The sequence below is a fragment of the Salvelinus fontinalis genome, chromosome 3 (assembly GCF_029448725.1).
Source record: "Salvelinus fontinalis isolate EN_2023a chromosome 3, ASM2944872v1, whole genome shotgun sequence".
NCBI classification, from domain to species: Eukaryota; Metazoa; Chordata; class Actinopteri; order Salmoniformes; family Salmonidae; genus Salvelinus; species Salvelinus fontinalis.
Window position 1 is genome coordinate 10,878,462 of NC_074667.1, and position 13,573 is coordinate 10,892,034.

At 43.4% G+C, this 13,573-nt stretch overlaps 1 protein-coding gene across 3 annotated transcripts; it reads left to right on the top strand.

Moving 5' to 3' along the window:
* Nucleotides 1-270: 270 nt before the first annotated feature.
* LOC129838566 (malate dehydrogenase, cytoplasmic-like) lies at nucleotides 271-12,128 on the top strand. 3 transcript variants are annotated; one of them, XM_055905630.1, is made up of 9 exons: nucleotides 271-660; nucleotides 6,058-6,156; nucleotides 6,393-6,489; nucleotides 7,402-7,577; nucleotides 9,305-9,427; nucleotides 9,739-9,915; nucleotides 10,619-10,732; nucleotides 11,119-11,208; nucleotides 11,671-12,128. In XM_055905630.1, exons 1-9 carry the CDS (start codon nucleotides 607-609, stop codon nucleotides 11,791-11,793), a joined length of 1,053 nt encoding a protein of 350 aa, XP_055761605.1. In that variant the 5' UTR covers nucleotides 271-606; the 3' UTR covers nucleotides 11,794-12,128. The 3 variants fall into 3 exon arrangements, with proteins under 3 accessions (XP_055761605.1, XP_055761623.1, XP_055761614.1); XM_055905648.1 differs by lacking the exon at nucleotides 271-660 and adding an exon at nucleotides 4,702-4,840; XM_055905639.1 differs by lacking the exon at nucleotides 271-660 and adding an exon at nucleotides 5,740-5,772.
* Nucleotides 12,129-13,573: the final 1,445 nt, after the last annotated feature.

The following is a 13,573-nucleotide window of genomic DNA, read 5'->3' on the forward strand; positions in this document are numbered from 1 at the left end:
TGGAGAGGTTGAACAACGAGTGTTAATGACTCCAACATAAGTGTATGTAAACTTCCGACTTCAACTGTACATGCAATATAGCCTACAGGCCAGCAGAGGCATAGGCTAGCATATTGGGCACAGGAGCAGAAAAAAATGCATACTCCTGCTGCAAATGTACATTATGGTGTCCTTATGTGACCCCCAAAACACACCACACCTATGCGGTTCTCAATTGTAGGCTAGTGATGTCATCAACCAAACCCCCCTCGCACCCCAGACTTGATCATTAGGATAGGCTACACTTTATGCAACAGTGATCATTAATGGGCAAAGATTACGGCGCAGTCAATCTATTTTAGTCCACTAAAGCTTATTAGCGAACTAGACTGTAGTGCGAGAGAGAGTGGGGGGTGACTCCCGGGTGAGACTGATAGATAGCGGGTCCAAGTATAACTGTATAGCGGAGCGCGTTTCTCGTCCTCTGGGCTCGCGTTTCCCTGAGGTTGTTGCAACGCTCTCTATGTCCTTATCTCCCCGACAATCTCGCCCTGAACTATTTTCAGCTGGACTCGCAAAGACGGACGGGCGGACATACTGTAGCGAGGGGACGGACCCGGGTTCACCATGTTGACATTGTTGTCAGCGATGTACATAGTGGTGCGGGCGGCATCGTCGGAGGTAAGAGGCTTCTCCTTGACCGCAACAGCATACCAAGGGGGCTCTCAAACTAAATATTAAGGCTACCTTTGAATAAACTACAGTTGCAAATTTGACATTGACTCTCCTCCCTATTGCACATGTCTTGTTGAATTACCGCGATAAACTCTTACCAACCTAATCCTATTGGGTAGCCTAGTGAAACATTGGTTTATTCGAATCCCTATTAGTTTTTGCCGAAGCTTCAGCTATTCTTTCTGGGTAGTGGACACTATCGACTAGAAAATGATAGTCTCATAGGCTACTATTTTGTGGTATCTATCCGTAGGCTATCCCTCAATCAACAAGACATTCGAATTGAGTAGTCTACTCTGAGGCCTACTCATTCATAATGTAGCCTACAGATTGTCTGTGGCTGGACAGTCCTTCCTGTCTGTGTGACCCCATCATCATTCATTGACTGCTTCCCCTACGCAGCTTTGGTAAAGGGTGGCAGGTAGCCTAGTGGTTTGAGTAACCGAAAGGTTGCAAGATCGAATCCCCGACCTGACAAGGTAAAGAAGAAAAAAAAGAACGCGAGCGGGTGTTCATTGCAGATTACAACATGGATAGCTCCTTGCCACCCAGTACATCAGACAGGCGCTGCCTCCATAGGGAAGTCAACTATTTTCACCGGGCGATTATGTAACATTAATGGCCCACTTCCCACAATCATAATGAAACGAATCTAATTAAGCTATAAAGCACGAAGGGCTGTTCTAAATGGCTATATACCACGGCAAAGGGCTGCTCCTTTGTATGACGCAACACGGAGTGCCTGCATGCATCCCTTAGACATTTACATTTACATTTACATTTAAGTCATTTAGCAGACGCTCTTATCCAGAGCGACTTACAAATTGGTGCATTCACCTTATGATATCCAGTGGAACAACCACTTTACAATAGTGCATCTAACTCTTTTAAGGGGGGGGGGGGGTTAGAAGAATTACTTTATCCTATCCTAGGTATTCCTTAAAGAGGTGGGGTTTCAGGTGTCTCCGGAAGGTGGTGATTGACTCCGCTGACCTGGCGTCGTGAGGGAGTTTGTTCCACCATTGGGGTGCCAGAGCAGCGAACAGTTTTGACTGGGCTGAGCGGGAACTGTACTTCCTCAGAGGTAGGGAGGCGAGCAGGCCAGAGGTGGATGAACGCAGTGCCCTTGTTTGGGTGTAGGGCCTGATCAGAGCCTGAAGGTACGGAGGTGCCGTTCCCCTCACAGCTCCGTAGGCAAGCACCATGGTCTTGTAGCGGATGCGAGCTTCAACTGGAAGCCAGTGGAGAGAGCGGAGGAGCGGGGTGACGTGAGAGAACTTGGGAAAGTTGAACACCAGACGGGCTGCGGCGTTCTGGATGAGTTGTAGGGGTTTAATGGCACAGGCAGGGCCGTGGTATATTGGCCATATACCACAAGCCCCCTAGGTGTCTTATTGCTATTATAAACTGGTTATCAGCGTAATTAGAGCAAGCAGTAAAACATTTTTTTTCTCATATGGGTGGTATATGGTCTGATATACCACGGTTGCCAGCCAATCAGCATTCAGAGCTCGAACCATCCAGTTTATAATTCGTTTTTTATATCTGTTTGCATAACAGTAATCGCATTTTTAGCCATGTAGTGTTTTGTTGGGTGTGTGTCCTGTATTTAGGCTAATAAAACTTAAATAAAGGTAAATAATATTAGGTAACTAAGTGACATGTTATATCTGCTGTGGAAAATACTAGGCTGCATGTCAGTGTTAGGTCCTGGTTGCTTGATGTAATAGAGTGGACATGAATTATAGTTAGAAGTCAACAGGCTTAGTTCTTGAAACGGGTTCTTTTGAAACCTCCAAATGTATCTCCAGAGGGACATGCCAGAAAGGATGGAATTATGGCGCTTCCCAAACGAAATTGTATTCACTAAACCTAACCTTGTTCTTACCCCACTCTAGAAAAAAAAGCTAATATGCCTGCTCATCAGTTGTGAAGATAGTGCCACTTTAGTCTGTTCTATTGCCAAGCAGCTTGTGACTAGTCTACCAGAGCCACATCACTGCACCTGACTTCAAATGACCCCACTCTTGACCCCAGTGGAGGCTACAGACAGACGTCTTGTTCCAATAGTCTTCTATTAGAAAAAGTTAGGTGAACGTTATACTTACTACTTGAGGATGAATCGTATTTTCTGTTTGAATTAGGCTACCAGTTGGCTTATGACCGATTTGATTTTACACACCCACTAAATAAAGATGCAGGTAGTAAGGCTGGGAGAGGACGTGGTTTTCAAGTTAAACCAATATGGACAAATATTCTCCAGCACTTTCACTTATCAGTGGTCATGAAGCAATGAGGCAATGAAAGAGAAGTGTCTCCATCTTACAGACAATGGCCATTAATAGTTGCTTAGTAGTAAGCAACCAACCTTTAACTCAGTCTAATCAGGCTTTTGTTGGGTGTTTGAATGAATCGTTGCTTGAAATATTGTTCATCATGTAATAGCCGCTCTTATTAACTTTAATTATAAGCCATTAATAGATCCTTTATAAACCATGTTTTGGATTTGCTGAACATTAATCCTGTCGGTATGCTCAATCTTTATAGAAAAATGCTGTGTGCTGTAATGCAGGTGTGATGCATTTGTAAAACAAACATAGATTGATATCAGGGTATAGGCCTACTTTGGGACAATTCATTGGCTGAATTCAACTTGGGATAGGCTACCAAAAATCCACTAAAAACATCCCAACACAACTCTAATGTATATATCTGATTAATGAAGTGTATAGATTAAAATGTGTGTTTTCTTAAAAATAAATTTAAAAAAGCTTGGCCCAGTGTAAATACTATGCCATCCTCCTTCATTCATTGATTAGACTAGAGTGAGAACTGCAAATAACTGTGTACAGAAACTACTTTTTACTCCATACATTCCCTGACACCCAAAAGTACTCGTTACATTTTAAATGCTTAACAGGACAGGAAAATGGTCCAATTCACTCACTTATCAAGATAACATCCCTGGTCACCCGTACTGCCTCTGATCTGGCGGATTCACTAAACAAAAAGTTTCATTTGTAAATTATGTCTGAGTATTGAAATGTGCCCCTGACTATCCGTAAAATAAATTTAAAAAAAACAAGAAAATCGTGCCGTCTAGTTTGCCTAATATAAGGAATTTTAAATTATTTCACTTTTACTTTTGATACCTAAGTATATTTTTGAAATTACATTTACTTTCAATACTTAAGCATACCACCCTGCATACCACTACTGGCTTGCTTCTGAAGCTAAGCAGGGTTGGTCCTGGTCAGTCCCTGGATGGGAGACCAGATGCTGCTGGAAGTGGTGTTGGAGGGCCAGTAGGAGGCACTCTTTCCTCTGGTCTAAAAAATATCCCAATGCCCCAGGGCAGTGATTGGGGACACTGCCCTGTGTAGGGTGCCGTCTTTCGGATGGGACGTTAAACGGGTGTCCTGACTCTCTGAGGTCATTAAAGATCCCATGGCACTTATCGTAAGAGTAGGGGTGTTAACCCCGGTGTCCTGGCTAAATTCCCAAGCTGGCCCTCAAACCATCATGGTCACCTAATAATCCCCAGTTTACAATTGGCTCATTCATCCCCCTCCTCTCCCCTGTAACTATTCCCCAGGTCGTTGCTGCAAATGAGAACGTGTTCTCAGTCAACTTACCTGGTAAAATAACGATAAATAAATAATATTTCAAATCAAATACTTATAGACGTTTACTCAAGTAGTATTTTACTGGGTGACTTTCACTTTTCCTTGAGTCATTTTCTATTAAGGTATCTTTACTTTTATTCAAGTATGGCAGTTGGGTACATTTTCAACCCCTGGGCATTAGTGGAAGGAGATATTTGAACGCGGCCCATACTCAGTTTTTTTTTTAGATGTATGGTCCATATAAGGTTATATGGGCGTGGCCTAAGCGTACAACGAGCTCGGGCTGCAGCAGTTCTTCATGGGGAATGTGTTCCTTTTCGTGACTTAGGCGGGTAAAAAGACCAGCATCAGTGAATATTCAACTACAGATCCCAGGACAGGAATCCAGTGCGCCACCGTGTGACATTTCAATACAAGCGCAGAGGTGACCCTTCTGTCTAGTCCTAGCGGGAGAACAGTGTTTGCAGGCTTAACTAGATCATCTATCTCAAGTGAATATGGTAAGATGTATCTTTATTTTGTTGCAGTCAGTTAATGCTAAATGTGATATTAATGATGCATCGAAAGTGTTAGCTAGCTAGGAAAACAGATGCTTGTTATTGTTGATGATCAAATTGGGTTTTGTATCCGCTTGTCATTGAAGCCGGGAGCTAGCATCATAGGTTAATCTAATGTTTGATCCAAAATGAGTCTGATTAGATTTCTGGCTAACGTTCACCATCTCTTTCTGAAGTCGTTTGCTAACGTTATTCAGAAAGAATGCCAACCAGCCATCTTGTGCAGTGAGAAGAAATATGAGGATGTTGGATTTTTAAAATAATCTCTAGACTACAATTGCGAAATGAAGAAGATAAAGTGCCTGATTAGGAAATTGTTTCCGCTTTTTCACACTACTAACAATGTAGCCGCGGTGCCTTCTCTTCTCAGTCGTTATGGCTACGTTGTTGCAGTAACAGACTTTCGCGCCTGGCATTATTATAAATTGCATCATCATCGTATTTCTTTAATTCATTCATTTCTTGATGACAATGGATATCAAGCACAGCTTGAGTCGCCCATTTTGAAGATATTGGACGCGTTCCTCTGCACAAGCGTTGCTGACTGACGCATGCCAGGTCTTACAACGCCTGGATAGGTTTTTTATGTATCAGCTAACTACGTCTGTTATAGCAATCTGTCAGTCAATGACAGTCGATGATGTGGCACGCAACCATTGGTTGATGCATGCAACTTCTGAGCAGGGGAACCTGCCCAACATATGGGCATTGAGTGCATCAACCAATGGTTGCATGCACGTCATCCATTGCGTCATTCACTTACCGATTTGCTATAACATATGATGTGGTTAGCTGAAACAACGCCTGGATAGGTATTTTACGTAAGATTTGGCATGCGTTAGCAGGAACGCGCCCGTATGTGGAATATAACTTGGGTAAAATGTAATTATGTAAAAATACATAATAGCCTACATATGGTTCTTAATCTTTGCTCTTTCAAACAAGTTAGCGTTATATCACGGAAAACATCACTAAATGCACTTTATGGGCTAATGCAAAGTGCGTTTCCACCTGCCAACACTGAGTTTTGTCATTTTAATCAACATAGCAGTCAGATGCGATTACTGCCACTTCATTTGCTTATCCCTGCTATGTAGGTCATTACTGCTGTGTTGGAAGATTGCACAGAACGAGTATGGGGCTTTTGTGTTGTTTTGCAGGCCGACCCAATCCGTGTGCTGGTGACTGGCGCTGCTGGACAGATCGCCTACTCTCTGCTGTACAGCATCGCCAAGGGAGATGTCTTCGGCAAGGACCAGGTAACACGGCCTAGGCCTACTTCTATCTGCTCTCTCTCTCTTTCAAATCACCTTTGGCCTCGAGAGAGCACAGGAGGCAGATGGATGTGGTAACATGTAGGCTATAACGACGCCATTACATAAGCGTGTGTGAATTATACATGGGATGTGAATTTTTGACGAGGTTGGGAGGGGCAGATCTCTTATTTTTGGCAGTGGTGAATGCAGATCCCTCTTTGCATTCGTTTCTGTTCTAGCCCATCATCTTGGTCCTGCTGGACATCCCTCCCATGTTGCCAGTTCTGGATGGGGTTGTGATGGAGCTGCAGGACTGTGCTCTCCCACTCCTCAGGGGTGAGTTATGCTTTTCTACTCTGCCTGGGCTGGCTCTGAGAACATATGAGTGAGAACATATGCACCCATTATACATAGACATGATTTACATTCTGTGTCCTCCCCCATCTGAAACATATTTAAAATGCATTGTGTGTGTATGGACTCTATATCTGTTTGTACCTCCCTGCTGCTGCGGTACTTTTCCAATAGCCCTAACTTCACAGCAGCAGGAATGGTCCACAACAGACTGCTGTGGGAAGGAGTATCAGAAAGGAGGCCTCCTATTAGTCGGTTCCCAAGGCCCTATAGGAAATTCCAGCCAATCCTGGGAGTGGTGGGGCAACAATAGGGGAGGCGGGGGTACAAGACGTTTCTTGCACCAGTGAGCCCTGACTGAAGTTCATCCTGATTAAACAGGGAATTCGTTTTTCACTAGTGGCCAGAGACCAAACATTATCTATGAAATCAGACCATTTGGCAGTGTTTCAAGAAAAGAGAAAAAAAAATTCAGCTAGGTGGAGCCACTGTTTGTGTGTGTGTGTGTACGGAAATTACCTAAGGTCATTTTCCACACAGAGACTTTGTCCTTATCTTGCATTCATGTACACCCAGATGGTCCTGAAATGGCAGCATAATTACTGTAAATAAAATATTTAGCTATCACCACAAACAGAAACTGCCACCACACCTACTATTTTACTAACTTTGGCAGACATTCTATGCTCATAGATTTTTTTTTTTTAACGCATCATCATAATTAAAGTCATAATTGTATTGCTTTTATGTAAAATCTGAATTTTATGTTCATTGCTAAATCCAATTCAAACATGCATCTCTCTACAAATGTGTCTGTAACACCAAATGTTAACTACATCCACTCTATCCAACACAATATCCATGGTAACTAACAGCCCCCCCCCCCAACCACAGAGGTCATCCCCACCGATAAGGTGGAAGTGGGCTTCAAGGATCTGGATGCTGCCATCTTGGTGGGCTCTATGCCCAGGAAGGAGGGCATGGAGAGGAAGGACCTCCTGAAGGCCAACGTGGCCATCTTTAAGACCCAGGGTGCCGCACTGGAGAAGTACGCCAAGAAGACCGTTAGGGTAACTGTCCCTCTGTGTGTCTATGACTCGGCATGTTTCGGGCCGCAGAGCAGCAGCAGCCTGGCTAGAGAGAGAGAGGGGGAGGGACACACCCCGCGCCAATAAGATAGCTCTCATTGCTAATGATAATCAAGGGTCACGAAGGCACAACAGTACGGCAAAGGCCAGGTTGTGGGGTGTTGAATGATATTAAAGGGTGTTTTGGGGAAAGGTTCATCATTTGCTTGTACTGATGTAACATTTTAGTGAGATACATTTTTGATTCATGTTAAAGACTTTATGTAATACCTCCAGTTCTAGGACATTTTGAAATGAACCACCACTACAGATTTGACAACTTTCCTTCCTTTAAATTCATACTTTTTGACAAATCAGACTATAATTTGACCTTTTCGCATTTAAAACTGGACAGCCTTATACTTCTATGGTATAGGCGCAAGTTCACATCTTAATGGGCTGGGTTCCAAAGCCAGGGATGAAAACTACTCCATGCTGGTGTCACGAGTGGGCCTTTGGCCACTGCGGGTTTGCAGCAATAACTAGACGTAAGTGTGACGAACAAAGCCTCACCTCTTCTATGGTCAACTACTTCTGATCCAGGAATGTGTGTGAATTTGAATGGGCAGGTTTCTATATAGCTACATAAGAACTGGATGCCCAACCTCTAAAGTAAGTGAGTTTTCAGAAGAAGAGTACTTTATTAATCCATACCAGATGGAAATGTGGATTCTACTTTACCCAATCCCTCCTATATACGCACACACAAGTACCCACATTCGGCAGAAACAGTGCAACGGTGAGCAGTTTAGGGGTTGAGTGCCTTGCTCAGGGCCACAATGGCGGGAGATGTTATCTTTCTAGGATTGGCACTGGCAGCCATAACACTCACGTACACACAGAAATCCCTTTAAATCGAGCTAATCCTTGACCTTCATTTAAAGGGGATGTATTCTGTGTGTGACATCTATATTCATGTTGATTTATAGGCCATTTAGAAAGTGTCAGTATTTCCCTTAGTCATGACTCATGTTTCTCAGTTGCGCTGCTACTCTTTAAAAATGTTATATATATATATATATATATATATATATATACATTTAAAAAAAAAACTTTGTACCCCTTTTCCTCCAATTTCGTGATATCCAATTGGTAGTTAGTCTTGTCCCATCGCTGCAACTCCCGTATGGACTCGGGAGAAGCGAAGGTCAAAAGCCACGCGTCCTCCGAAACAACCCTGTCAAGCCGCACTGCTTCTTGACATATTGTTTGCTTAACCCGGAAGCCAGCCGCACCAATGTGTCGGAGGAAACGCTGTACAACTGGCAAACGTGTCAGCGTGCACTGCACCTAGCCCGCCACAGGAGTCGCTAGAGCGCGATGGGACAAGGACATGCCGGCCAAACCCTCCCCTAACCCGGACGACGCTGGGCCAATTATGCGTCGCCTCCCGATCGCGGATCGAACCCGGTGCTGTAGTGACGCCTCAAGCACTGCAGTGCCTTAGATCGCTGCACCACTCGGGAGGCCTCTGCTACTCTTTCTGCTTTCATAAACCAAGTGTATGCTTTTAGATGTATAAATAGTCACGTACAATGGCACAAATGAAGATGAGGACTTAAAATAGGACTTATCCTATTTTTGTTTACTACTCTGAAATGGAGCAATTCCTGAATCTGTAGTTTGAGTGAGTGATGACTCTTTGATGTCTCTCTCTCTCTCTCTCTCAGGTCCTAGTGGTGGGAAACCCTGCTAACACCAACTGTCTGATTGCCTCCAAGTCCGCCCCCTCCATCCCCAAGGAGAACTTCTCCTGCCTGACCCGTCTAGACCACAACAGGGCCCGTTCCCAGGTAGGCCAAAGCCAAGAGGCTCCATCCGGAAAAAGCCACTAGTTCCTAGCCTCTATGTAATGTCCAATCCCAAATGGATCCCTATACCCTATGTACTTCTGGATATCTGAGAGGATTAAGTGTGAGCAATATGATTGGCTAGTTTGAATTTTTACCATATTGCTTAAACCTAGTCAATCATCTTATCTCTAGAAGTGCGTAAGGTGTAGCTAGCTATAAGTCAATTTGGAATTTAGATCTGAAACAATTGAATGGGTATACCAATATGGACAAAGATCCCATGAATTGCCTCACAGCCTGTCGGCCTCTAGGTGGCGATGCGTTGCGGCGTGCCCGCCGATGCAGTCAAGAACGTCATCATCTGGGGAAACCACTCATCCACCCAGTACCCCGACGTGCACCACGCCATGGTCAACGTGCATGGCAAGGAGGTGGAGGCGTACGACGCCGTGAAGGACGACAGCTGGCTGAAGGGAGACTTCATCTCTGTAAGTGAACTCAAGTTTTGGCTCTTCTGAGCTAACCCATTTTGACACAATTTCCCATAAGAAATGTACTATAAGGTATTCTAACAATTTTCTTCAAAGGGCATTATTCTGCTATTTTAAATAAATGTATGGCATTGTTTATGAAAATGTTCAGTGCCTCAAACTGTACAAATGTACCAATTTTCATGCTTTTATGAAAAAGTAAACAATTCCACCCCAAATCTGCACACATCGCTTGGACTACTGCTCATAATCAAATTGTATTTGTCACATGCGCCGAATGCAACAGGCGTAGGTAGACCGTACAGTGAAATGCTTACTTACAAGCCCTTAACCAACAATGCAGTTTTAAGAAAAATAAGGGTGATCCTTAATATACAAATAAAATAATGCTTAATGAATGTAGTTATACATATTTATGAGCAGCAATTTGCATCTATGTTGTGTATGCGTAGCTCATAGGTATTATAAATGTGTGATCCTTACCTGAATGAATCCCTTCACATGGAAAAGCGAGCGTAGGTTGTGGGTGTCATTTTGGACCCCATATCTCATCTTTTAATAATCTCTTATCTGAATACAATAATTGTCACTGAATCTATTAGTCTCTTTAGTCCCGAATTATTCCTTTCGTTGTAATGAAGCAATCCTAAGTCCCCCTCTGTCCCTTTCCCGCTCTTCCTCTCCTCTCTGTCTCCTGCAGACGGTGCAGCTGCGTGGTGCCGCCGTCATCAAGGCCAGGAAGCTCTCCAGTGCCATGTCTGCCGCCAAGGCCATCTGTGACCACATGAGGGACTGGTGGTTCGGCACTCTCGATGTAAGTCGTGTGTTTGGGAGGTGGGGTGGAATGGCGTCAAGTATCTGCAGCAAACCCTCCTTTTTTTCCTCCAAACTCCACAAACCATTTAACGCTAAACAACTAACATTGTTCAAATGTTTATATTTTGAAAAGCGGTATCTCGGAACAGAGCACCACGACCGCTCATTCTTTTCTGGAAGAATCCACGAACATGCAAAGCGTTTTGTTTGGTTGTCTCAGACAAATTAGTTTGAATTGGCTGTACTCTTAAGTGGAAAAATAATATCATGCATGATTCTGCAAACGTTCCCTGGATTTCTGGCAAACCTGGGAATTTGTGGGATTTCTTGAAGTTTTTTGTGAAGCTGTGTCTCTGGCCTGACTGTTTGTCCTGTTATTTTCAGGGTGAGTTCATGTCTATGGGTGTGTACGCTGGTGGAAACTCTTACGGAATCCCAGAAGACCTCATTTACTCATTCCCTGTTCATATCAAGGTAAGGCATAACCATAGAGATGGATAGAGGGCTCTTGTGCCACAGTTTGTTTACGAATTCCCAAAATGTGTCACTCATAGCCCTCAATGGCTCTGCTCGTTCTGTCACAGAAGAGGCCATTGTATACATAGATGTGCTGTCTAGCATCTCTATGGGCATAACTAATCAACCCTGGCAAGGTGTATTAATAGAACATATTATTTACTGATGGGTGGTTATTGAAAGTCATTGTTACCCAACATTAGCTTTTCAGAGTTTAGGTTATACCAACATAGGCCTACTATTGCAAGCCAGCAGTGTACACAGACCTGTCACATTCATTTGCTATTGGAAAATTGTGACAAAACTGTGTTACGCAGAGTGTTGTGGGTACTGTAGTCGTGTACTGTAGTTGTGATCCTGGACTAGATGAGATGTGCTAAAGAGCCCCCTGTTTGATCCTCATCCATATTCTCTCCACAGAACAAGTCGTGGAATATCCATGACGGTCTGCCCGTCAACGACTTCTCCCGCGCCAAGATGGACGCCACAGCCGCCGAGCTGGTGGAGGAGCGAGACACGGCCCTGTCCTTCCTGAGCCAGTGACTCGCGGTGCCACCTACTGGCACACCGCCACAACAACAGCACTTAGAAGACCCCCAGAACCCTCCTGACTCACGTCTGTGACCAATACCCTCACTCGAGTCCCGCTGCGCATTTGGCGAGTGTGTGTACCTCTCTGTATGTGTGTGTGTTTCACTTTGTTCATTTCTTTAAGGTAACGGTTATTAATAATAAACCTGTAATAAAAAAAACTATCTAAACGTTGGCCTTTGTCGGAAGACACTGGAGGATTGTCCTTTGGGTAGATGATAACGCACAATAGCTCTACTGTACTCACACGTTATCCAACAATAAAAACAGGTACAACTGATAACTCATTCTGTGGATTGTGGGTGGTTATTTGACTAAATATCTATAAATCTGGGCCTCCCGAGTGGCGCAGTGGTATTTTACTGCTGTGCCACTAGAGATTCTGGGTTCGAGTCCAGGGTCTGTCGCAGCCGGAGGACGCGTGGCTCTCGACCTTTGCCTCTCCCGAGTCCATACGGGAGTTGCAGCAATGAGACAAGACTAACTACTACCAATTGGATACCACGAAATTGGGGAGAAAGGGGGTAAAATATATTTAAATATATATATATATCTCTAAATCTAGGGTTTTATGTTATTTTTCGGTTACGTTAATATTAACGTTTACTTGGAAATAGAAATATGATAGTTGTATTTCTATAAATATGGTAGTTATATATATCATGGTATGTGAAATGTTGAGTAACTATTTTTCTACCCCCTTTTTCTGTTGAGGCCCATTGAGCCTTCAAACATGTATTGTGATCAAAGAGGGTATTTCTGAAGCTAATTATTATCTTGTCAGTCAGACAAAATACAATCAGTACATGTTGGCTGTTGGTGAGGTCAAAGATGGTGAGGTTCATCGCCCTTTGCAATGAAACGCTTGACCACATGGTGGCAATGTTGACAAGGTTATACTACCTGGGGACCCCTTTCAAATTGATCAAATGGTAGTTTAACCATATTAACAAGATCCTAATGGTGAAAAGCCTAAGATTTGTAGGATATTGTAATTTCCCTGTTACCCAATTATTTCTTACCATGAGTTATCAATGTTTCAAAAATAGCAGTTGCATGAATGAAAAGTTGTTTTTACAACCTTCTGAGAACCTATCAGGAAACAGGAATCAGTAATTTAATCAACCATCCCGGGCCGCCCGGTGGAAGGCACCGTTTGCCCATTTTGCAGTGCCTAACAAACTACACAGCGGCCAGGGTCTGAACTGTTTGGTGAGCTGTGCTATGCAGGCAGAGGGGGGTCCGGAAGACTCATACACTCCAAGGAAAAGAAGAAGATGGATACAGTCTCTCACATAGAGATCCTATTAAATTACAATTACATATGAATTGTTTTAAACATTTGATCATATTTAGTGTTCCTTTAACAACACTGCGCATACGGCTGTCACTGGTGTCTGGTCTCAAGTCATTGATGTCCATCTTTCATTGAATGTCCAATATTTGCTAGCAAATTACAGAAGGCAATCAAAGACTAAATAGGCTAGGCTGTTGGGAACTATTTGAAGAGATCACATAAAAATTACAAAAATACATTATTGTATAGTATTTTCCTTTTATTGAACCTTAATTTAACTAGGCAAGTCAGTTAAGAACAAATCATTTTCTACAATGACAGGCAACACCGGCCAAACCCGGACGACGCTGGGCCAATTGTGCGCCGACCTATGGGACTGTTGTGATACAGCCTGGATTCAAACCAGTGTCTCTGTAATGACGCCTCCAGCACTGA

Bases quoted from the DNA above. Each gene is read 5' to 3' on its own strand.
- LOC129838566 (XM_055905630.1), top strand. From the start codon at position 607: ATGTTGACATTGTTGTCAGCGATGTACATAGTGGTGCGGGCGGCATCG. The intron at 7,578-9,304 runs GTAACTGTCCCT...TCTCTCTCTCAG, and splicing joins ACGCCAAGAAGACCGTTAGG to GTCCTAGTGGTGGGAAACCC. The intron at 10,733-11,118 runs GTAAGTCGTGTG...TGTTATTTTCAG, and splicing joins GGTGGTTCGGCACTCTCGAT to GGTGAGTTCATGTCTATGGG.